General features: G+C 48.9%; 1 protein-coding gene across 1 annotated transcript in view; it reads left to right on the top strand.

The window, feature by feature from the left end:
• ZSWIM5 (zinc finger SWIM-type containing 5) overlaps window positions 1-14035 on the top strand; it is a 200297-nt gene extending 186262 nt beyond the window's left edge. The window contains exons 13-14 of the mRNA XM_029618845.1: window positions 11560-11641; window positions 12046-14035. Of these exons, the coding sequence (XP_029474705.1) occupies window positions 11560-11641; window positions 12046-12908 (945 nt within the window). The 3' untranslated portion in view covers window positions 12909-14035. The remainder of the gene's footprint in view (window positions 1-11559; window positions 11642-12045) is intronic.
• Window positions 14036-25319: the final 11284 nt, after the last annotated feature.

Below are 25319 nucleotides of genomic sequence, written 5' to 3'. Positions count from 1 at the left end.
GAAGAGACGACTGAGGGGGGATATGATAGAGGTGTTTAAAATCATGAGAGGTCTAGAACGGGTAGATGTGAATCGGTTATTTACTCTTTCGGATAGTAGAAAGACTAGGGGACACTCCATGAAGTTAGCATGGGGCACATTTAAAACTAATCGGAGAAAGTTCTTTTTTACTCAACGCACAATTACTCTGGAATTTGTTGCCAGAGAATGTGGTTCGTGCAGTAAGTATAGCTGTGTTTAAAAAAGGATTGGATAAGTTCTTGGAGGAGAAGTCCATTACCTGCTATTAAGTTCACTTAGAGAATAGCCACTGCCATTAGCAATGGTTACATGGAATAGACTTAGTTTTTGGGTACTTGCCAGGTTCTTATGGCCTGGATTGGCCTCTGTTGGAAACAGGATGCTGGGCTTGATGGACCCTTGGTCTGACCCAGTATGGCATTTTCTTATGTTCTTATGTTCTTATGTCATTGGTTTTGTTAAAAAAAAAAAAAAAGTTTACTATTCAGCATGAGTGGATGATTATGTGTTTCATTCTGCTTTGATGTTGATTATACTGAGGGATCGCAGGTGGCACACCAGTATATCTAGGGGGTGCTTTTCAGCTTTTCTCTGACTCCATCTGCTGGAGGGGAGGCATAACCCAGCAGTCTGGACTGATCCTAGGTACTACAGGAACGAAAATTATCAGGTAAGAAACTAATTTTCCTTTTTTTGGTCCATTGTTCCACATCTCTGTTGTTCTGCCATCATTCTAGTTCTTCTAGATACTTCCCCATTTCATCAAAGTTTGTGTTTTTGAACTGCAAAACTCGGGTCTTCGTGTAACTTCTCCGTATCCTATTTGTGATATGAAACCATACTGTTTGATCACTGGTGCTGAGGTGGGCACCCACCTGGACATTAGAGACATTATCTCCATTGGTGAGCACTAAATCAAATGTAGCTCCCTCCCTCGTGGGTTCCATTACCATTTGTTTGAACAGAGCCCCTTGCAGGGCATCCACTATGTCTCTACTATTGTTAGATTCCATTGAAGGGATTCTCCAGTCTACATCCGGCAGATTAAAATCTCCTCCAACAATCACCACTTCTCCCTTCTTTCCCATCTTTTGGATGTCTTCAACCAGATCTCTATCAAGCTCTTCCATATGATTTGGAGGCCTGAAAACTACTCCAATAAAAACAGATGCCCCATCATCTTTTTTTTAGGTCGGCCCATAGTGCTTCTTCTTTGCCCATCTTCCTTCCAGTTCAGATGCTTGGATATTGTTTCTGACATAAAGAGCCACTCCTCCCCCTTTCCTGTCCTCTCTGTCCTTCCTTAACAAGTTATAGCCTGGTATTGCTGTATCCCAATCATGAGATTCCGTGAACCCCGTCTCTATGATAGCAACAATGTCCAAGTTCGCCTCTACCATTAGGGCTTGCAGCTCTGGGATTTTATTGACTAAACTACGAGCATTTGTGCTCATAGCTTTCCAGCTTTTCTCGTTCAGGTTAAGCTTTTGTTGGACTCCTTTTGTGTCTTATTTAGTTGAATTTTGTTATCCACTTCACCCTTTTCCTTTGCATTTGTATTTGGGGGGTGACATTTCTGTATGCATTGGGTTTCTTCTTTCTTTTCGGATATCACTTCAATCTCTTTCGCAAGAGCTTCTTCAATAACTAATACAGAGAAGGCTTTTTGCACTTGTGTCACTTGATACAGTGTGTGTCTCCGCATCACAGGTCTGATTCTACCAGAGCCTACTGTAATTCTGTTTTTTGAGTTCCTTAATGCCCTATGTGAGTGAGGGGGTAATCTTGTGGACTGCACAGCTGTCAAGAACTGGTGTCTGTGGGTCACAGGTCTTATCCTGCCTGAGCCCACTGTAAACCCCTTTCTCCTTGACTTTTGGTTTTTAAACAGTTAACACTTATAACCAGTACCTAAACTGGTTATAAAATGTTTTTTTCTACTTTAAGGCCGATACAGTACAGTGCGCTCCAGTAATGGAACCCACGAGGGAGGGAGCTCCGGCGGAGCGCACTGTTAACCTGCGATTGGCAGCGTGCTTTTGACGCGCTATTCTTACCCCTTATACAGTAAGGGGTAATAGCGCGTTGAAAATGTGCGGCCAACCCCCCCGAAACTAATAGCGCCCGAAACATGCAAATGCATGTTGATGGCCCTATTAGTTATTCCCGCGCGATTCAGTAAGTAAAATGTGCAGCCAAGCCGCACATTTTACTTTCAGAAATTAACACCTGCCCAAAGGCTGGCGTTAATTTCTGCCGGCACCGGGAAAGTGTACAGAAAAGCAGAAAAAAATGCTTTTCTGTACCCAAAATTAAAAAAATAAATAAATAAATAAAAAATTTAAATCTGCCCGCGGGTCGGAAGACGGACGCTCAATTATGCCGGCGTCCGTTTTCCGAACCTGTGGCTGTCAGCGGGCTCAAGCACCAACGCCAGCAAAATTGAGCGTTGGCTGTCAAACCCGCTGACAGCCGCCGCTCCTGTCAAAAAGGAGGCGCTAGGGTCGCGCTAGTGTCCCTAGCGCCTTCTTTTACCGCGGGCCCTCATTTAAATACTCGAGTGCGCGCTTTGGGAGAGTGGGCGCTCGCCTTGGAGCGCCGGCTCTCCCGCCGATTTTACTGTATCGGCCTGTTAGTTGTTGAAAGTTGTTTCACCACAAGTAGCGGGGCTCAGGAGAGGCACAGATACCATGGGGGTTCCTTGAAAACTCTGCACATCCTGTCCTTACAGTTCCTAGTTGAGAAGCAGTTTTTTTCAGAGTATAAGTGCATAACTACCATGGCTCAAACCTGTATGCTGTAATGCCCAGCCAGAAAGAGAGTTCTGACTACATCACTGCTAGCTTCCTTTCTCCTGTAACTCCCTCACAATTTACCCTCTGCTGCATCCTTCCTTGCCTGTCTGCACTCCCAGCTTCCTTCCCTTTCTGTAATCACCTGCCGTTGCTATCATCCTTTACTCCTTTCCTGTTCTATCGGTGGCTTTGTTTCTTCTCTTCTCCCCAGGAAGTCTGCACTGTGTTCACGACCATGTGGTTCCACTCTCCAGCTTGCCCTTTATGGAGCTGGCAGCCCCCACACTACTTTTTTTGGGATTAACTGGCTTCCTTCACCCCAGCAAGAACAGTATTGTGGCAGTTGGTACTCTGGAGCTCAGAGATTGCAGAGTGGAACTACATGGTAGTGAGCAAGCTGCAGACCACCTTGGGAGGTGGGGAGAGGAAATAAACCACTGAAGGTGCAGGCAGGGCTGGATTTAAGATTTTGGTGTCCATAGGCACCGTGGCACCACTTTGAAACTGTGCCAGTACATGACTCTAAAGCAAGCAGAAGTAGGCTTCTGTATGGCCTGGATATTTGGCAGAATGGGCAGTTGCCTATGTTGACTATTTCTAAATCCAGACCTGGTTGCAGATAGTGCAGAAAGGGGGCCCACAGCACTAGTGGTGGGCTGGGACAACCTCAAGTAGTTAGGCAGGCTTAGGGTAGACACTGAGGCTATCACATTGGTGAGGGATGCAGTGAGACTAGCAGTAATTACCCTGGGTAATGATTGAAGATGCTGGGCTTGACCAGTTGTAGAACAGTGTGCATGTGAGGGCTTTGCAACTTGCACAGATCTTTGGTTGAAGTCATTCTTTGCATTTTTTTTTTTTGAATACTGTAAAGTTTATTTGTTTTTAAAAGATGGGGAGATGGTATTAAAGAGGAGAACATGAATGTATCAAAGAATGTAGGATCTGGAGATCAGGTTTGCTCCTGCTGTAGAGGGTTTGCTGAAAATCTCCTGCAGGGCTAACTGAGATATCACAGCTCCGCAGTTATGGCTTCTATTCCTTTTTGTAAGGAAAAGGGAGACTGTGAGAATGAGACAATTCCCTAGCACAAACCTTGACTGACTCCAGCCGATCTTAAAACACACTATCTTTATTTGCCATTTTAACACATACATAGAAACATAGAAACATAGAAATGACGGCAGAAGAAGACCAAACGGCCCATCCAGTCTGCCCAGCAAGCTTCACACATTTTTTCTCTCATACTTATCTGTTTCTTTTAGCTCTTGGTTCTATTTCCCTTCCTCCCCCACCATTAATGTAGAGAGCAGTGATGGAGCTGCATCCAAGTGAAATATCTAGCTTGATTAGTTAGGGGGTAGTAGGGGTAGTAACCGCCGCAATAAGCAAGCTACACCCATGCTTATTTGTTTTAACCCAGACTATGTTATACAGCCCTTATTGGTTGTTTTTCTTCTCCCCTGCCGTTGAAGCAGAGAGCTATGCTGGATATGCATCTAAAGTGAAGTATCAGGCACATTTGGTTTGGGGTAGTAACCGCCGTAACAAGCCAGCTACTCCCCGCTTTAGTAGATGCCTATACCTTCAGAACAGTGTACTCCAATTGCTCACAGTTAGTACTGCTTTCTTCAGTACTCACCCAGTTTCGTTACAGCTCAGTGTTTGGACAGCAATATTCTCACAGGACAAGCAGGATGGTAGTCCTCACATATGGGTGACATCATCAGGATGGAGCCCAATCACGGAACACTTGTCAAAGTTTCCAGAACTTTGACTGGCACCTACTGAGCATGCCCAGCTTAGCACCAACCCTGCAGCCAGCAGGGGTCCCCCTTCAGTCTTCTTTTTTCCGCGCAGCAGTAGCCACGCGGGTTGAGCTCTTCAGAGATTCCTGACAGGGATTTTCCTCACGGAACTTCTTCAAAAAATTCAAAAAAGTTTTACCCCACAGGGGTCCCCTTATCTATATCTTTGTCCCGCAGTCGAATGGTAAGTTTTTTTTTACTTGCTTGTGGTCGATTCCCGTTGAGATTTTCTCTCGCGACCTACTGGCCATCGACCGCACCGTGGCTACATTTTGTTGAGGCCATGGCGTCTGGTTTCCCTCTGTGCCCTGATTGCACTCGAACGATGTCCATCACCGACCCTCACACGGTCTGTCTGATGTGTTTGAGGTCCGACCATGATGTCCTTACTTGCACCAAATGTGCCCAAATGACACGAAAGGGTCGCAAGGCTAGGCTGAAAAAGATGGGACTTCTCTTTCAGCCAAAAACCCCGTCGCCATCGATAGCTTTGATGTCGTCTGAACCAGTACTGTCTACCTCGCACCAGCACTGAGAAACCGCTGCTGCCCGCCCGGCTTTGACAACTCCGCGGGTGTCGACCCCCCTCTGTTCCTCCTCAGGAGAAAGACCGAGGGGAACATCGAGAAAAACATTTGACACCGCCACCGTAAAGCTCAGGCCACCGATACAGGCAAGCCCTCGGCATCGACATCTGAGCCACCGACAAAGAAGTCCCGAACAGAAAAGGCCCCATCCTCTTCTGTTTCTGGGTCACCGAGGCATTCCTCACCTGGACAGGTGCTGGGATCCGCAATTCCACCTTCACCGGTGGATCCTCCAGCTACACCAGTGCTGCCTCCTTCTCCGGAACCGGGTATCCATGCCCCAGGTTTCCATGAGGAATTGGATCAGATGATCCAGGGGTTCAAACCTCCATCGGTGTCTGTTCCCGAGCCGGCCACTGATCCGATACCCATGGCGCTTTCACCGTAAGAATGCACAAGTTAATCTGTGCCCTTCTACTGGTGCATCCGAGAGAACCGATGGCCCCGATTCCTTCCTCACCGATACCCTTGTCATCTGAAGAAGAAGAAGAATCACAGATATCCATTCTGCCCTCCGGAGTGCTACCACCGACGCATCCATCGATGTCACCGATTCTGTCGATGCCTTTGCCTCCATCGATGCCTTCGGTCCCACTTCCAAAGCCATCGATGCCTAGGCCCGTACCTTCCGGAATAACACCGTTACTCCCTTCTGATGAAGATATGGGAGCTGGTGATGAGCCATACAATCCCTGGACCGATGATTCGTCCCAGGATTCAGACTATCTGACTTCACAGCCCTCTCCTGATGAAAGGAAGCATTCTCCTCCAGAGGACTTGTCCTTTATCAACTTTGTTAAATGTCTGAAACAGTTCCTTTCCAGCTTCTGACTGAAGAGGACTCTAGGAATCAGATGTTACAACTTCTCCAATTTCTCGATGCTCCTAAGGAAATCATGCCTATCCCTATTCAGGACATCCTTTTAGACCTTTTAAAGAGAAATTGGGAGCACCCTGGCTCTGTGGCACCTGTTAACTGTAAGGCAGATGCCACCTATCTAGTTCAGCCAGCCCTTGGCTTCCAGAGAGCTCAACTAGATCATCATTCAGTAGTAGTGGAGTCAGCCCAGAAGAAGGCACGATGCTCAAACCCCACTCTTCCATTCCCCCAGGAAAAGAACAAACTTCTGGATGCGTTTCGAAGACTAGTATTTCATGGGTCAATGCTCATCTCTCGCATTGCTTCCTATCAATTATACATGACCCAGTACAATAGGGCCTTGTTTACGAAGATTCAGGAATTTGCTGAAAACTTACCTCTGCAATTCCAGGACCATCTTCATGCCCTAGCTCAAAAGAGTCTAGATGCTGCCAAACATGAATTACGTTCGGCATATGACATCTTCGACACCACCTCCAGAGTTTCGGCGGCAGGAATTAGTGCGAGGAGATGGGCCTGGCTAAAGTCTACAGACCTCAGACCAGAAGTACAGGACAGGTTAGCTGACTTGCCCTGTGCTGGGGATAATCTTTTCGGAGAAAAGATTCAAGAAGCAGTGGCACAGCTCAATGACCACCAAGAGACTCTGCGCCAGCTCTCCTTACTGCCTTCTGATATCTCTTCCTCTTCCAAACGTTCTTTTAGAAGAGACTCCAAGAGACAATTCTACCGGCAAAGGAGATTCTATCCCCCGGCGTCTAGGGCTCAAGCTTCTAAGCCTTACCAAAAAGGCCAATCCAAGCAAACTCGAGTACAGAAGTCACAGCCAGCCTCCCAGCCAGGTCCAGTGTCTTGCTTTTGACTCCTTCCTAGAGAGCAGTACCCAGCCTCCACTTCCGGCTATTCCCGTCGGAGGCCGGTTGTGCCACTTCTCCAAACCATGGCACACTATCACAGATCAGTGGGTACTCGCTGTAATAACCCAAGGTTATCACCTCCACTTTCTCTCTGTTCCACCGGATTCCCCACCTCGGCTGACATGGGGAACATCTGACCACTCACCGCTCCTGGAGCAGGAGGTCTCCCTCCTCCTCCAGTCCTGAGCAATAGAACCAGTGCCCCTTTCCCAACAGGGGCAGGGGTTCTATTCCCGGTATTTCCTGATACCAAAAAAGTCAGGTGGTGGTCGCCCAATACTGGATTTTCGCACCTTAAATACCTACAAAGAGAAAAGTTCAAGATGGTGACCTTGGGTTCTCTTCTTCCCCTTCTCCAAAGGGAAGACTGGCTCTGCTCTCTAGACCTCCAGGACGCCTACACATATTTCCATTACTCCGTCACATCGTTGATTCCTGCGATTCCTAGTAGGCCCAAAACACTTCCGATATCGAATGTTACCATTCGGCCTAGCATCTGCCCCACAAGTCTTCACCAAGTGCCTTGCAGTGGTAGCTGCCTTTCTCAGGAGTTAGTGTCCATGTCTACCCCTGTCTCGATGATTGGTTGATCAGGGCTCCCACTCAGCAAGCTGCACTGACGTCCCTACGTCTCACGTGGCATACCCTGATCTCCCTAGGTTTTCTCATAAACTATCCAAAATCCAGGCTAGTTCCCTCTCAAACCAAGTCGTTCATAGGGGCCGACTTGGACACTATAAAAGTGAAAGCCTTCCTACCTCAGGATCGAGCTCTCACTCTCGCTTCTCTGGGCCATTGCCTGCAGTCTCGACAACACTCAACTGCATGTCATTTTCTGATTTTACTGGGTAATATGGCCTCCTCTGTGCATGTCACTCCCATGGCTCACCTTGCCATGAGAGTACTGCAGTGGACTCTAAAATCACAGTGAATTCAGTCTTCTCAGCCAATGTTCACCATTGTCCACATCACCAACCAGCTCCACTTAACGCTGGCGTGGTGGATAAACCAATCCAATCTTCTTCAAGGCCTTCCATTTCAGGCTCCAGAACCTCGAATAACCTTGACAACAGATGCCTCCAACCTCGACTGGGGTGCACATGTTGCAAACCTGCAAACTCAGGGTATTTGGTCTCCAGAAGAAGCCAAACACCAAATAAATCTCCTGGAGCTTCGTGCAGTCAGATATGCTCTCAGGGCTTTTCAGGATCACCTTTCCAACCAGGTTATCTTGATTCAAACAGACAACCAGGTGGCCATGTGGTACATCAACAAGCAAGGGAAAACGGGCTCCTACCTCCTGTGTCAGGAAGCTGCGCAGATATGGGCGGAAGCTCTTTCCCACTCAATGTACCTCAGGGCCACCTTCTTGCCGGGAGTGGACAATGTGTTGGCAGACAAGCTGAGTCGCACCTTTCATCTGCACGAGTGATCTCTCAACCCCACAGTAGCGGACTCAATATTCCGACGTTGGGGTTACCCTCACATAGACCTCTTTGCGTCAATCCACAACCGCAAAATAGGGAACTTCTGCTCTCTCACTCGCAGCCAACACCTTCAGCCAAGAGACTCTTTCTCCCTCTCGTGGGCCAGTGGTCTCCTTTATGCGTACCCTCCACTTCCACTCATTTCAAAGACTCTCGTGAAGTTGCAAAGCGACAAGGGACTAATGATTCTCATAGCCCCTCATTGGCCACGCTAGGTCTGGTTTCCAATTCTCCACGACCTATCAGTACACCGGCACATCCCTCTGGGGAAGGACCTGCTTCTGATCACTCAGATCAACGGCTGCCTTTGTCACCCCGACCTCCAGGCCCTCTCCCTGTCTGCCTGGATGTTGAAAGGTTAATACTTCAACCTCTTAACCCAGGGGTGGGCACTTCCGGTCCTCGAGGGCCACAAACCAGTCTGGTTTTCAGGATATCCCTAATGAATATGCATGAGAGAGATTTGCATGCACTCTGCCTCAGTTGTATGCAAATCTATGTCATGCATATTCATTAGGATATCCTAAAACCCCTAAAACCTCGACAGGTTTGTGGCCCTCGAGGACTGGAATTGCCCACCCCTGTAACCTTTCAGAGCCGGTTTCCCATGTCCTAGTAACTTCACGAAAGCCTTCTACAAGGCAGTCTTATCGTTACAAATGGAACAGGTTTACGGTATGGTGTACTCTCATGTCCATCGATCCCTTCACTTGTTCCACACCGAAGTTTTTGGACTATCTCTGGCATCTGTCAGTCAGGTCTCCAAACTTCTTCTATAAGGGTACATGTCAGTTTGGTAGCCGCCTTCCTTAAAGGTGTCGGGGATGTACCTATTTCAGTACAACCCCTTGTAACACGCTTTTTGAAGAGCATGCTCCACCTTAAACCTCCACTGCGCTCTCCGGCCCCTCCCTGGGACCTCAACATGGTTTTGGGGCGGCTCATGAAACCTCCGTTTGAGCCTCTCCAATCCTGTGATCTCCGCCATCTCACCTGGAAGGTGATTTTTCTTTTGGCGATAACATCTGCTCGCAGACAGGTCGATCCAGTAAAGTGTGCTCCGTCGGAGCACACTGTCACCCTGCTCTGGACGCGTGTTTTCCCTTACCCCTTATTCAGTAAGGGGAGGAAAACACGCGGCCCACCCGCGGCACCTAATAGCGCCCTCAACATGCAAATGCATGTTGATGGCCCTATTAGGTATTCCCGAGCGATCCAGTAAGTAAAATGTGCAGCCAAGCCGCACATTTTACTCTAAGAAATTAGCGCCGCCCAAAGGTCGGCGCTAATTTCTTCCGGCGCCAGGGAAGTGCACAGAAAAGCAGTAAAAACTGCTTTTCTGTGCACCCTCCGACTTAATATCATAGCGATATTAAGTCGGAGGTCCCCAAAAGTAAAAAAAAAAAAAAAAAAAAAAAAAATTTTTGAATTCGGCCCGCGGCTGTCGGGCCGAAAACCGGACGCTCAATTTTGCCGGCGTCCGGTTTCCGAGCCTGTGGCTGTCAGCGGGCTCGAGAACCGACGCCGGCAAAATTGAGCGTCGGCTGTCAAACCCGCTGACAGCCGCCGCTCCAGGCCAAAAGGAGGCGCTAGGGACGCGCTAGTGTCCCTAGCGCCTCCTTTTCCTCGTTTGCACCGCGTCGCCTAATTTAAATACTGGATCGCTCGCACCGGCGAGGGGCCGGTGCGCGCGCCGGGAGAGCGGACGTTAGTCCGCTCTCCCACGGACTTTACTGGATCGGGCTGTGAGTTAGTGAGTTACAGGCCTTAGTCACCTACCCGCCTTACACTAAAAGTCTGCATGTTAGGGTAGAACTCCTTACTCACCCTACGTTTCTGCCTAAGGTAGTATCGGAGTTTCATATCAATCAATCCATTATACTACCCACTTTCTTTCCCAGGCCCCACTCAAACCCGGCTTTGCATACCCTTGACTGTAAACGTGCTCTAGCATTTTATCTAGACCGTACAGCTGCCCACAGGAAATGCACTCAATTGTTTGTTTCCTTTGATCCCATCAAATTGGGTAAACCTGTGGGTAAGCAGACTCTCTCCTCCTGGTTAGAGGACTGTATTTCCTTTTGTTACCAACAGGCAGGCATTCCGCTTGAAGACTGTGTTAAAGCACACACTGTCAGGGCCATGGCAACATCAGTAGCTCACCTACGCTCGGTGCCGCTTGCTGACATCTGGAGCTCTCTCCAAACCTTCGCAGCCCACTATTGTTTAGACCAGGCTGGCAGACAAGATTCCATCTTCGGCCAGTCTGAGCTATGCAACTTATTTGTGAACTGAAGTACCAGCATCCTTCCGCAAACCCGTTAGGGTTCAGGATGCCCTCTACCAAATTCCACCCCAGTTCTTGTACCTGTTGCACGTCTTTGGGTACATTTGGTGCATTGCTCGGGCATCCTCAATTCAGTACTCACCCTTATGTGAGGACTGCCATCCTCCTTGTCCTGTGAGAAAGCAAATGTTGCTTACCTGTAACAGGTGTTCTCACACGACAGCAGGAGCCACCCCGCGAAGTTGGGTTCGCCTACATGTACTTTTTACTATAAGACAAGACTGATGGGGGACCCCTGCTGGCTGCAGGGTTGGTGCTATGCTGGGCATGCCCAGTAGGTGCAAGTCAAAGTTCTAGAAACTTTGACAAAAGTGTTCCGTGATTGTGCTCCATCCTGATGATGTCACCCATATGTGAGGACTAACATCCTGCTGTCCTGTGAGAACACCTGTTACAGGTAAGCAACTCTGCTTTCTAAAAGAGCTGCCTTCCTCCTGGAGACCTTGGCCTGGTCTCACTAACCCACCTGGGTCCTAGCTCTTATTCCTCCCCTGTTGGGCCCCATCCACAGAGCTTTCTCACAAGGGGAATTAAAGGGGACCAGGCACCTAGCCTGGTCCTGCACTGGCTTAAGGGGGGGCTATGGGGGACTGCCTCAGAGACACGTGCAATGAAGAGAGGCTTTAGTGATCCTTGCAGATTTGTCACTGGAGGGGAGAGACTGTGGGCACAGACCCCTGTTCTAGATATATGGTAATGTTCTTTTTCATGTTGCAGGTAATGCACATGACTCTGTCCACCCTGAACTGGAGGAGGCAAGAGATGGTCAGATGGCTGGTAACTTGTGCTACTGAAGTGGGTAGGTACCTGATGACACCTAAAATACCCTGGCCTTACTAATCAGCAAATGTGCTGTCTTCTTTCACAGTTTATAGCACTTTAGAGAAACCCTTGATCCTAAAACTTTACTTCTAAGAAATGTGTACTGTAGGTTGGTAAAAGCAGCACAGAAAATGATAGCTGTCATTATTGGGAAGCAACATCAGTGACCACACTGAAGGGCAAATCAATAAGGTAACAGATAGTGCTCAAAATGCAGGCAGTGAGAGACCCTAAAAGGTGCCAGATAGGGGGGCCTGGAAGGTGGCTGCTGGTGCTTGGAAGCTCTGAGCTCTTTCATTTGTTTCAGTAGTCACTTGAGTTGTTGATGCTGTTATGTATTTCTTCATATATTGGCATAAGCACTCTATTCTCCTCTTGTAGGTGTGCGGGCCCTTGTCAGCATTCTGCAGAGCTGGTTCACGTTGTTCACACCTACTGAGGCAACTAGTATTGTGGCAGCTACAGTCATGTCGCACAGTACCATCCTCAGACTAAGCTTGGACTATCCCCAGCGGGAGGAGCTGGCCACATGTGCGCGAAATCTGGCACTGCAGTGTGCAATGAAGGATCCCCAGAATTGTGCCCTATCTGCCCTCACCCTCTGTGAAAAAGATCACATTGCTTTTGAGACAGCCTATCAGATTGTGATTGATGCTGCTTCTACAGGGATGACTTTCTCCCAGCTTTTCACCATTGCTAGATACATGGAACATTGTGGCTATCCTCTACGGGCATTTAAACTGGCATCTCTCGCCATGACACACCTCAACCTGGCATATAATCAGGACACACACCCTGCCATCAATGATGTGCTGTGGGCATGTGCTCTAAGCCTCTCCTTGGGCAAGAACGAGCTGGCTGCCATTATCCCACTGCTTGTCAAGAGTGTGCACTGCGCTACTGTACTCTCAGACATTCTTCGGCGTTGCACCATGACGGCACCAGGCCTGGCCTGCATCCCTGGACGCAGGAACTCTGGGAAACTTATGTCCACAGATAAAGCACCCTTGCGCCAGTTGTTGGATGCCACAATAAGTGCTTACATAAACACCACCCACTCTCGACTTACGCACATCAGCCCACGGCACTATGGGGAGTTCATTGAGTTTCTAAGCAAAGCCCGTGAGACCTTCCTGCTGGCTCACGATGGGCACTTACAGTTTGCTCAGTTCATAAACAACCTGAAACAGATCTATAAAGGGAAAAAGAAACTGATGATGTTAGTGCGGGAGAGATTTGGGTGACGCACCTTGGACTCCTTTTGCCTGGAAAACTTTCTTGCTATCCAGCCAATAGCACTAATAAAGAAAAGGAAGGGAAAAGAAACCTACCCAGCCAGCATGGGAAAAAATAAAAAAGTAATGCATTTGATTTCAACCCTTTCATGTCTTGCCGGAATGGAAAGGCTTGGTGAGTGACAGCATCCATAAGGTAATGGGTTGTACTGTCTGCCCAGGACTGAGCACAGAGCGCCGGCAGCTTTAGCTGCTGCTCCAGAAGAAGATGATGATGATGATACAAGAGCTGCAACACTACACCTCACCTGCCACCCACACGAGTGGCACTATTTAACCTCATGCTCATCCCAGAGCCAGGGCGCAAGAGGAAAAACCGCCATTCTCCATTTGTGAAAGTACTTCAGTAACCAGACTGTTCTCAGGGATAGCTTATTTCAAAACAAGAGTAACAAAAAACAAAAGCAGTTATGATACTGTAAATACTATAGCATATGTGTCCATTATTAAATTGTAGTATTTATAATCTGGTCTCTTGTTTTGGGGTGTACTTGAAGCCTTGCAGACTGGGAGCATTTTTGTTTTATTTTTAGGATGCAATTCATATACATTTTTCTCAGGTTTCCCTGGCATAATTTGTGCTGTTTACACATGAAAGGAAGGAAGGAAAATAACCTAGTAATGAAAATACCCAAATGATGTCAAATTGAAAGAGACAGAAGCCTGTAGGAATGATATCTTTTCCCATGCCCAGCATCACGGCGTAGATTTGGGAAAGCTCGCATCTCCTACATACCCATGTGGCACTTGAAAGGATGACAGACATGGCCTGATATTTCGGCCCTCTATTCCTGTGTAGAAAGAGAAGTAGTCTCTGTCTGGCACCACATCTCTTCACTGAAAGAGCTTTGACAAGTCTCCACATGTTGGTCCCAGTATGTGTGAGAGACGTCAACTAGCTGGAGAGTCACTGCTGCTTTCTCTACTGTCTTGTTACATTTCAGATTTCATTTTTAGGGGTATTTCTCACAGGACAAGCAGGATGGTAGTCCTTACATATGGGTGACATCATCAGGATGGAGCCCAATCACGGAAAACTTCTGTCAAAGTTTCCAGAACTTTGGCCCCTACTGGGCATGCCCAGCATGGCACTAACCCTGCAGCCAGCAGAGGTCCCCCCTTCAGTCTTCTTTTTTCCGCACAGCAGTAGCCTCGCGGTATAGGAGCGCTGAAGAGATTCCTGACAGGAATTTTCCTCACGGAATTACTAAAAGTTAAATTGCCCCACAGGAGTCCCTCCTCTGTCTTTTCTCAGTCCGCGGTACTCCGGTAAGGTTTTACCCGTTTTCCATCGATTACCGTTGAGTTTGGCCCTCACGGCCTACTGGCTGTCGACCGTACTGCAGCTCAATTTTTTTCCATGGTCATGGCAACGGGGTTTCAGCGGTGCCCCGCTGTACCTGCACCATGTCTATCATAGACCCCCATAAAGTCTGTGTAATGTGTTTAGGATGCAAGCACGATGTCTTGACCTGCACCAAGTGTGCCCTAATGACACCGAAGGGTCGCAAGGCCATAATGGAGAAGATGGAGCTTCTCTTCCATGCTCAAACCCTGACTCCGTCCATTGCATCGACGTCGTCAGAACTGGCACCGTCAACTTCGCACCAGCATCAACCGGTGACCGACCGGCATCGACGACTTCTTGGCCATCGACACCCTCTACTCCCCCTCAGGATCGAGGGGATCCCAGGGAGAAACATCGCCATCGACACCGTAAGACTCGGACCATCGAGGGAGCAAAATCATTGACCTCGCCATCATCCGAGCCGCTGTCGAAGAAACCCCATCCAGGAAAGGCACGACCATCCCTGCGACCGGGTCACCGAGGCAACCCTCACCCGATCGGGGATCGGGAGCCATGACTCCACCTTTAACAGTGGTCCCTCCGGCTATGCCCCTGCCTCCTTCTTCTGTTCTGGAGCCGGGGCTGCTTGCTCCAGGTCTCCGAGAAGAACTGGACCAGATGGTTAAGGAGGCCATTGACAAGGCGATGCAACGTCTTCAGGTTCCTCAGGCACCGACACCGGCACCAACCCCTTTGGAACCGATCATAGACCCAATTCCGGCACCGCTGGCACCGCTGCTATCCAGGATGGAAGCGCTTATGGCCACTTTTCCACCAATGGATCCCGGGTCTCCGATGCCCTCCCCACTGATAGCATCATCGGGAGGAGAAACACCGTTCCGCATCCTTCCATCGGGAGTTCTGCCTCAGCCATCGATACCAATAAGTCCCTCGCCACCGACTCATCCATCGGTGCCGATACGTCTGTCGACGCCACAGAGTCATCCATTGATGCCTTCAATGCCTGCACCGGTGCCTTCGATGCCATCATCGGTGCCTCCGATAATTCCTCTGATTCCTTCGGAGCCTAGACCGGGTCCTTCAGGTATTCAACCACCCTGTCCCCCTCTAGTTCCTAGAGGGACGGGTGCGGATCCTTATGATACCTGGGGTGATGATACCTCAACAGACACCGATGATTTACCTTCACCACCTTCACCCACTGAGAGTAGAAAGCATTCTCCCCCAGAGGACCTTTCCTTTATAAATTTTGTGAAGGAAATGTCTGAATTGGTTCCCTTCCAATTACAGATGGAACAGGATGATAGGCACCAGATGATGGAGTTGCTCCAATTCCTGGATGCCCCCAAGGTAATCACCTCTATTCCCATCCATCAGGTCCCTCTCGATCTCCTCAAGAAGAACTCGGAACATCCTGGATCAATTGCTCCAGTACACAGGAAAGCTGACACTACCTATTTGGTACAGTCAGCCCCAGGTTTTCAAAAATCACAGCTTGATCACCACTCTGTTGTGGTAGAGTCTGCACAAAAGAGGGTGAAAAGGTCAAAGCCTCACTTGTCTGTTCCTTCTGGAAAGGAACAGAAGTTCCTAGAAAACATTGGTCGCCAAGTATTCCAAGGAGCCATGCTCATCTCCCGAATTGCCGCCTATCAGCTTTATATGACACAATATAACAGGGTCATTTTTAAGCAGATACAAGATTTTTCAGACTCCCTGCTCAGCAATTTCAAGAACAATTACAAACCCTAGTAAACAAGGGTTTTGAGGCAGGCAAGCATGAGATTAGAACATCTTATGACATTTTTGACACTTCTACCAGAGTGGCTGCAGCTGCTATTTCGGCGAGACGGTGGGCCTGGCTCAAGTCTTCTGACCTTCGCCCAGAAGTACAAGACCGGTTATCCGACCTGCCTTGTGTTGGAGATAATCTGTTTGGCGAACAGATTCAACGGAAGGTGGCAGAATTAAAGGACCATCATGAGATCCTAAGACAGCTCTCTTTGATGCCTTCCGACTTCTCCTCGAAACAGCCCTTCAGAAAGGACTCTAAGTAGTCTTTCTTCCACCCGAAGAAGTCTTACCCGCCACCAACCAGATCCCATGCCACGAGACCTTATCAAAAACTGCAGTCTCGTCAAGCCCATAAACAAAAACCACAAGCAGCTCCTCAACCAGGACCTGCTTCAGGTTTTTGACTTCCACTTAGAGAGCAGCAGCCAGATTCCTCTGTCGCACATACCAGTGGGAGGTTGATTGTGCCACTTCCACAACATGTGGCATTCAATCACATCCGACCAATGGGTATTGGCAATCATTGCTCAGGGTTACCATCTGAACTTTCTCGCCCTGCCACCAAATTCCCCACCTCTACAGACGTGGAGAACATCCGAACACTCCATTCTTCTGGATCAAGAGGTTTCCCTCCTTCTCCAGTCAAGAGCAATAGAATCCGTTCCATACTCTCAGCAAGGCCTAGGGTTCTATTCCCGGTACTTCCTAATCCCCAAAAAATCGGGAGGCGTCCGTCCTATTCTGGACCTACGGGCCCTCAACAAGTACCTCCAGCGAGAAAGGTTCAAGATGGGTCACCTTGTAGAAGAGGTAGAAGCGAGCCCAAAGAGGGAGACTGGCTCTGCTCTCTGGACCTCCAGGACGCATACACCCACATTGCGATAAGTCCAGCTCATCGCAAGTACCTGAGGTTCCTAGTAGGCCCCAAGCACTATCAATACCGAGTGCTTCCATTCGGCCTAGTGTCTGCACCACGAGTCTTTACAAAATGCCTCGTAGTCGTCGCAGCCTTCCTCAGGACACAAGGTGTTCATGTCTACCCCTATCTGGATGACTGGTTAATCAGGGCTCCCACTCAGCAAGCTGCTCTGTCGTCCCTCAATCTAACCGTACACACGCTAATTTCGTTAGGATTTCTCGTCAATTACGACAAATCCTACTTAGTCCCATCTCAAACCTTGTCGTTTATTGGGGCAGACTTGGACACCTTACAGGCAAAGGCTTTCCTACCTCAACAACGAGCACTGACTCTTGTATCTCTTGCTCACCAGCTGCAGTCTCAGCACTCTGCAACTGCACGCCAATTTCTCGTCCTCCTGGGACACATGGCGTCCTCAGTCCATGTCACACCAATGGCCCACTTGGCCATGAGACTCATGCACTGGACTCTGAGGTCTCAATGGACTCAAGCCATTCAGCCTCTGTCGACCATTGTCCACGTCACCGACTCACTCCATCTGTCTCTCACCTGGTGGAAAAATCAGACCAATCTCCTCCAGGGATTGTCCTTCCAGGTTCCAAATCCTCAAATCATTCTCACCACCGATGCTTCCAACCTCGGGTGGGGAGCCCACGTAGCAGATCTGCAGACACAAGCCTCTTGGTCTCCAGAGGAAGCCAAATACCAAATACATTTCCTGGAACTTCGAGCAATCAGATATGCTCTCAGAGCTTTTCAGTATCGCCTCTCAAATCAGGTCATCCTGATTCAGATGGACTACCAGGTGGCCATGTGGTACATCAATAAGCAGGGAGGTACAGGCTCATTCCTTCTGTGTCAAGAAGCTGCACAGATCTGAGCAGAAGCTCTCTCCTATTCGATGTACCTCAGGGCCACCTACTTACCAGGAGTGGACAATGTGCAGGCAGACAAGTTGAGTCACATCTTTCAACCGCATGAGTGGTCTCTCAATCGCTCGGTAGCGAACTCCATTTTTCAACAATGGGGGTATCCTCGAATAGACCTCTTTGAGTCCCCACAAAACCGCAAAGTGGAAAACTATTGCTCTCTCATTCGCAGCAAACTCTCTCAACCCAAAGACGCATTCTCCCTCTCGTGGACAACCGGTCTGCTCTATGCATTCCCTCCACTTCCTCTTCTCTCGAAGACTGTCGTGAAGTTACGTCAGGACAAGGGAACCATGATCCTGATAGTACCTCACTGGCCACACCAAGTGTGGTTTCCAATACTTCAGGATCTCTCCATCCACAGGCACATTCCCTTGGGAAAGGACCCGCTTCTGATCACGCAGAACAACGGGAGCCTACGCCATCCCAATCTTCAAGCCTTATCCTTGACGGCATGGATGTTGAAAGGTTAATCCTTCAACCACTTAACATTTCTGAATCAGTTTCCCATGTCTTGGTTGCTTCACGGAAGCCTTCCACAAGAAAATCTTACTCTTACAAATGGAAAAGGTTCACGTCATGGTGCTCTTCTCAGTCCCTTGACCCCTTTTCCTGTTCAAGCCCGAAGTTTCTGGACTATCTTTGGCATCTATCTGAGTCAGGTCTAAAGACTTCTTCCATCAGAATGCATGTCAGTGCGGTAGCCGCCTTCCATAAAGGTGTCGGGGATGTTCCTCTTTTAGTACAACCACTCGTAACACGCTTTTTGAAGGGCTTGCTCCATATCAAGCCTCCACTACGTCCTCTGGCCCCTTCTTGGGACCTTAATCTGGTTTTGGGTCAGCTCATAAAACCACTGTTCGAGCCTCTTCACTCCTGTGACCTTCGATATCTCACATGGAAAGTGATTTTCCTTTTGGCTATCACTTCAGCTCACAGAGTTAGTGAATTGCAGGCTCTAGTTACCTATCCGCCTTACACTAAACTTCTGCAGGACCGGGCAGTACTCCGCACTCACCCTAAGTTCTTGCCTAAGGTAGTATCAGAATTTCACATTAATCAATCCATTATACTATCCACCTTTTTTCCCAGGCCCCATGCCAACCCAGGAGAACAGGCTCTGCATACCCTTGACTGTAAACGGGCTTTAGCGTTTTACCTAGACCACACAGCTGCCCACAGGGAAAGCACTCAATTGTTCGTCTCTTTCCATCCTAACAAGTTAGGGAAGCCTGTGGGTAAGCAGACTCTCTCCTCCTGGTTGGCAGACTGCATATCTTTTCGCTATCAGCAAGCGGGCATTCCATTCCAAGACCGTGTTAAAGCGCACTCTGTGAGGGCCATGGCTACTTCAGTAGCACACATACGATCTGGGCCACTTCCTGACATTTGCAGGGCTGCCACCTGGAGTTCTCTCCACACCTTTGCAGCCCACTTATTGCTTGGACAAAGCTGGAAGACTAGATTCCATCTTCGGCCAGTCTGTCCTTCGTAACCTGTTTACAACGTGACGTACCAACACCCTTCTGCCTGCCCGGTGGGGTTCAGGATGCCCTCTACCAAATTCCAGTTGTTGTGCCTGTTGCACACCTTTGGGTACATTTGGTGCATGTTCAGAAATCCTCAGCTCAGTACTCACCCATTTGTGAGGACTACCATCCTGCTTGTCCTGTGAGAAAGCAAATGTTGCTTACCTGTAACAGGTGTTCTCACAGGATAAGTTCTTGGAGGAGAAGTCCATTAACTGCTATTAATCAAGTTTACTTAGGGAATAGTCACTGCTATTAATTGCATCAGTAGCATGGGATCTTCTAGGTGTTTGAGTAATTGCCAGGTTCTTGTGGCCTGGTTTGGCCTTTGTTGGAAACAGGATGCTGGGCTTGATGGACCCGTGGTCTGACCCAGCATGGCAATTTCTTATGTTCTTATGACAGCAGGATGTTAGTCCTCACGAAACTCACCCGCCACCCCGCGGTTTTGGGTTTGTAACGGTTTGTTGTTTTATTTTTCGGCACTGCCTGTAGCTTTCAAATAAGACTGAAGGGGGACCCCTGCTGGCTGCAGGGTTAGTGCCATGCTGGGCAGGTAAGCAACATTTGCTTTCTCATCTTTCCACGCTACAGAACTTCCTATTGTATTCAGTATTTGTTGCCACCCAAGTATCGTTCTTCAAAACTTTATTTTTTGTTTGTGCAACCTCTTCAGCTTATGTTTAATAATTTAAAAAAGTTAATACTATTTATGTATTGCAACTACCATTTTATATAAAATTGTTGAGAATTTTGTTGCTTTTTTATGAATAAATTTTGGATCACAGAAACAAAGCATAACTTTTATTTTCATGCAGGGTGGCAGTATTTAATGATTTTGTCATCACCATGTGAAGAAAAAGATATAAAAGAGGACCACCAATTGGAGCTATTTACACAAAAAAAATCTTTTAAGAGATTTAATTACATTATGCAAATATCACAAGGATTTCACAGACAGTTGTAATTTGATTTTAGAGGAGGTGTAATTCTCCTGCTTTGACAGTTGTCGTTACATTATTGTATCCCTACTGGTGTCAGATGGCAGGATGATAAACATCTCCACACACACACCCCCCCCCTCCATGTTGCACAGGTCTCACCCCAAAGACTGCCTCCATGATGGGTCCAACAGAGGCCAAACCAGTCACAAGTACCTGAAAGATTCCATAAAGTAGATGTAATTCCTGTTACTCCCAGGTATAGCAATTGTTTCCCTGGGAATAAAAGAGTAGCTTAGTGACCCTCATCCTTACCTTTTCTAGTTCTGCGATGTCTTTCTTGAGATAAGGTGACCAGAACTGCATACAGTAATCAAGATGCAGTCAAACCATAGCTCAATACAGAAGCAATATGGTATTCTGTTTTCTCACAGGACAAGCAGGATGGTAGTCCTCACATATGGGTGACATCATCAGGATGGAGCCCAATCACGGAACACTTTTGTCAAAGTTTCTAGAACTTTGACTGGCCACCTACTGGGCATGCCCAATATGGCACCAACCCTGCATCCAGCAGGGGTCCCCCTTCAGTCTTCTTTTTTCCGCGCAGCAGTAGCCACGTGGGTGAAGGAACTCTTCAGAGATTCCTGACAGGAAATTTTCCTCACGGAACTTTGTTAAAAAAAAATTTCAAAAAGTTCTACCCCACAGGGGTCCCCTTATCGATAACTGTTCGACCGCGGAGTAAAGATATTTTTTTACTCGTTTGCGGTTGATTCCTGTTGAGTTTTTCCCTCACAGCCTACCGGCCATCGACCGCACCACGACTAAATTTTGTCAAGGCCATGGTGTCAGGTTTCCGTCCATGCCCCGACTGCACTCAAACAATGTCACTCACTGACCCTCACATGGTCTGTGTGATGTAATTGGGGTCCGGCCATGATGTCCTTACTTGCACCAAATGTGCCCAAATGACACCAAAGGGTCGCAAGGCTCAGCTCAATAAGATGGGACTTCTCTTTCGGCCAAAAACCCCGACTCCATTGATAGCTTCGTCGTCTGAACTAGTGCCGTCTACGTCGCACCAGCACCGGGAATCCGCTGCTATCCGACCAGCCTCGACGACTCCACGGGTGTCGACCCCCGTTTGTTCCCCAGGAAAAACACAGAGGTGAACATCGAGAAAAACATAGACACCATCATCGTAAAGCTCAGGCCACCAATACGGGAAAGCCCTCGGCATCGATGTCGTCTGAGCCACCGACAAAAGTCCCGTACAGAAAAGGCCTCGTCCTCTTCTGTCTCTGGGTCACCGAGGCGTTCCCCATCTGGACAGGTGCCGGGATCCGCGATTCCGCCTTCACCGGTGGACCCTCCGGCTACGCCAGTGCTGCCTCCTACTCTGGAACCGGGTATCCATGCCCCAGGTTTCCGTGAGGAATTGGATTGGATGATCCAAGAGGCCATTGGCAAAGCACTCCAGGGCTTCCAACCTCCATCGATACCAGTGCCGGTTCCTCCTCCGGCCACCGGTCCGATACCCATGGCACTTGCACCGCTATTGGCAAGAATGGAAAAGTTAATCGTGCCCTTCCACCGGTGGATCCGAGGGAACCGATGGACCCGATTCCTTCCTCACAGATTCCCTTGTCATCGGAGGAAGAAGAAGAAACACCGCTCTTCATTCCACCATCAGGAGAGCCGCCACTGACACAGCCATCGATGTCAACAATTCCATTGGTGCCGCCATCGATGCTCTCAATGCCTCCATCAATGCCTTTGGTTCCTCCTTCGAGGCCATCGATGCCTAGGCCAGGGCCTTCAGGAATAACTCAGTTACTTCCTTCTGAAGAATATTTGGGAGCTGGTGATGACCCTTATAATCCTTGGACAGATGATTCATCCCAGGATTCTGATGATCTACCTTCACAGCTCTCGCCTCCTGATGAAAGGAAGAGTTCTCCGCCAGAGGACCTGTCCTTTATTAATTTTGTAAAGGAAATGTCTGAAATGGTCCCATTCCAGCTTCAGCAATTTCTCGATGCTCCAAAGGAAATCATGTCCATCCCTATTCATGACATCCTTTTGGACCTTTTAAAGAGAAACTGGGAGCACCCTGGCACCTGTTAATCGAAAAGCAGATGCCACCTACCTAGTTCAGTCAGCCTCTGGCTTCCAAAGAACTCAATTGGATCATCACTCGGTGGTTGTGGAGTCAGCCCAGAAGAGGGCCCGATGCTCCAAACCTCACTCTTCCATTCCCCCAGGAAAAGATCAGAAATTTCTGGATGCATTTGGAAGACGGGTGTTCCATGGATCAATGCTCATCTCACGCAAATCATCCTACCAACTCAACATGACCCAATACAATAGGGCCTTGGTCACAAGAATTCAGGACTTTGCTGAAACCCTACCTCAGCAATTCCAGAACCAACCATGCCCTAGCACAAAAAGGCTTAGATGCTGGCAAACATGAAGTGCGGTCAGCGTATGACATCTTTGACACCGCCTCCAGGGTGTCGGCGGCCGCCCCAATGAGTAGTTTCCACTTGAAGGGTAGAGATCCTAACTGCGTTTTGGAAGAGGAATCTGCCGACCAGTGGCGGAGCTAGAGGAGACATCTAGCCGAGACTGCAGAGACACTAGATCTGGCCAAGACTCGGAGAAGGTCATACAGAGCATTTGCTCCATACGCTATGATGGCCTCCAGGTGGTCTGCCTGTTGCACTTCCTCAGGAGGCAGCTCCTGGGCGCTGAGCAGCTGTTGAACCCAGCGGAGACCTGCCCATTGGGCAAGGGAGCTACAAATGCCTGCCGTGATCCCCAGTGTGGACACCTCAAACACTCTCTTGAGATACACTTCAAGCTTCCTATCCTGAAGGTCTTGTAGAGCTGTGCCTCCCGTCACTGGAATAGTAGTTCTCTTCGTCACCGCAGAGATCACTGTGTCTACTTTAGGAACCTTAAGAAGCTCCAGGAAGCCATCCTGGAGGGGGTACAGCTTTTCCATAGCTCTGCCGACCTTGAGGCCTCCATGGAATCCCATTCCCTGGATAAATAGTTGGAGGAACGTAGGATGGGAAGGAAAAGACCGACACGAAGGACGTAGACCAGCCAGGAGGGGGTCCCCTTTCTTCATGGGAGGGGTAGGCTCAGGAGGGTTCTGTGGGGCCTCAATGTCCAATTCCTGCAGGATCTATGGGATGAGGGGGTCCAACTCATCTCTCTGGAAGATCTGCAGAACTGTAGGCTCGTCCCCTTCTATTTGAGCCGTAGATGAGGACTCATCCAGGTCTGGGTCCTGAGGAGGATCTGCCCCCCCCCTCCCCCGCAGAGGGGTGCAGCAATCTGACCCTAGAAGAACCTGGGATGGCCGGTGGGGCCCCTGACCCTTGAGCACCCCCCCCTGTGGCACCTGGGGGTTTGGCTGTCCTGGGTACCTTGGGGGAGGGGGAGGCCCTGTCAGTAAATCCTGGTGCTGGCCCATCCTGGCCAGGTAAGCGTTGTGAAGTAGGAGAACAAAATCTGTGGAAAAAGGAGGTGGTCCCGAGGGAGGCAACATGGGGAGATCCCCTGTCGGAAGAAAGGGTTCTAGAGGGGGAACAGGCGTTAGAATCGGCGGCAGAGATGATAAAATTGCATCCTGATCCTTTCCAGGCAGAGCAGGGGCTGCTGTTCCCGTGCTCAGCGGGAGCGGGGCTGGCCTTTGTCCCTCGAGGCACGCCTGAAAGCATGAACCAGAGCGTCCCGCCGGCTGCAAGGGACCCTCCCCACCAGGGAGGCAACTTGTGCAAATCCCCTTGCGGGAGAGCCGCGAACTGGGCTCCCCCCATGCACAGCACCTGGGCAATCGTGGCATGGGGATCCCCGATGGAGCCGCGAGGGAATCAGCCGATTTCTCTGCACGAGAAACAGGCAAGGCTTATGGCTGCGGGTAAGGGCCTCCGCTTCAGTCCTGCTCTCTCTAACTCTCACCGACCCGTTAGTTACTTGAAGCAAGGGCCCAGAGGAATAACGCCTCTCTGTGCAGGCTGCCCCGAGGTAAACGGCTTCTCAGGGCAGCAATGGGGGAGAGGTTGGACCACCAACTTGCACCCTGGAGAGAGAGAGAGATAAATTAGCCTGTAAAGAAGGAAAATGATCACAACTTACCCCCGCAAACCATACGGGGAAAGGGGAGAGCTGAAAATAGTTCTGCCTGCGAGCTACAGAATGCTCACACCAACCCAGGAGCTGAGGCTGCAGGACACCTCTCTACAATCAATTATTGTAATTCTTGTTTTTTTTTTTTTAATCAAACTTGATCCATCCAAAAAGGAGAAAGCCAAGGAAAATAGAGAAAGATCCCTAGATTAGCTTTCCAGAAATCTTAGTGGAGAACAAAGTCCAGCCACTCTCAGCTGCTGGAGTCAGAAGAATACTGAGGATTAACAGAGGGTGCACCTGCCTTATAAGGGAGCACCCTTCCAAGTTTTCTCTGACTCCATCTGCTGGAAGGGGGACATAACCCACTGTCTGGACTGATCCGGGGACGTACAGGGAACTGTGTCTCATAACTATATGAGGAGAAAGGAAGTGACCCTAGTGAAAAACAGGATCTCCCTGTACGTCCCCAGATCAGTCCAGTCAGTGGGTTGTGTCCCCCTTCCACTGATCCGTGGTACTACAGGAACGAAAGTTAGCAGGTAAGGAATAATTTTCTTATGTAATATTCCTCTTTATTCCAAGTAAATGTACTCTCTCTTAGTAAAGAAAGGTGACAAGTGTACATGTATCAGCCTTTTGGTGTAGTGTGTGTAAAAATTCTCCAGTCTCACCTGTCAGCGCCTAGGTCTACTGTGCAAGAGCAGCACAAAGAGCCTAACTTTCACTTGCATGTGGCATAGCAGTCAGAAGAATGACATTTCTGAGATGTGCACAGAAACTTCTACCACAGACA

This window comes from Rhinatrema bivittatum, chromosome 10 (assembly GCF_901001135.1).
Source record: "Rhinatrema bivittatum chromosome 10, aRhiBiv1.1, whole genome shotgun sequence".
In the NCBI taxonomy this organism is placed as follows: Eukaryota; Metazoa; Chordata; class Amphibia; order Gymnophiona; family Rhinatrematidae; genus Rhinatrema; species Rhinatrema bivittatum.
Note: the sequence above shows the minus strand (reverse complement) of the source record. Positions and strands in the feature narration are given on the sequence as shown.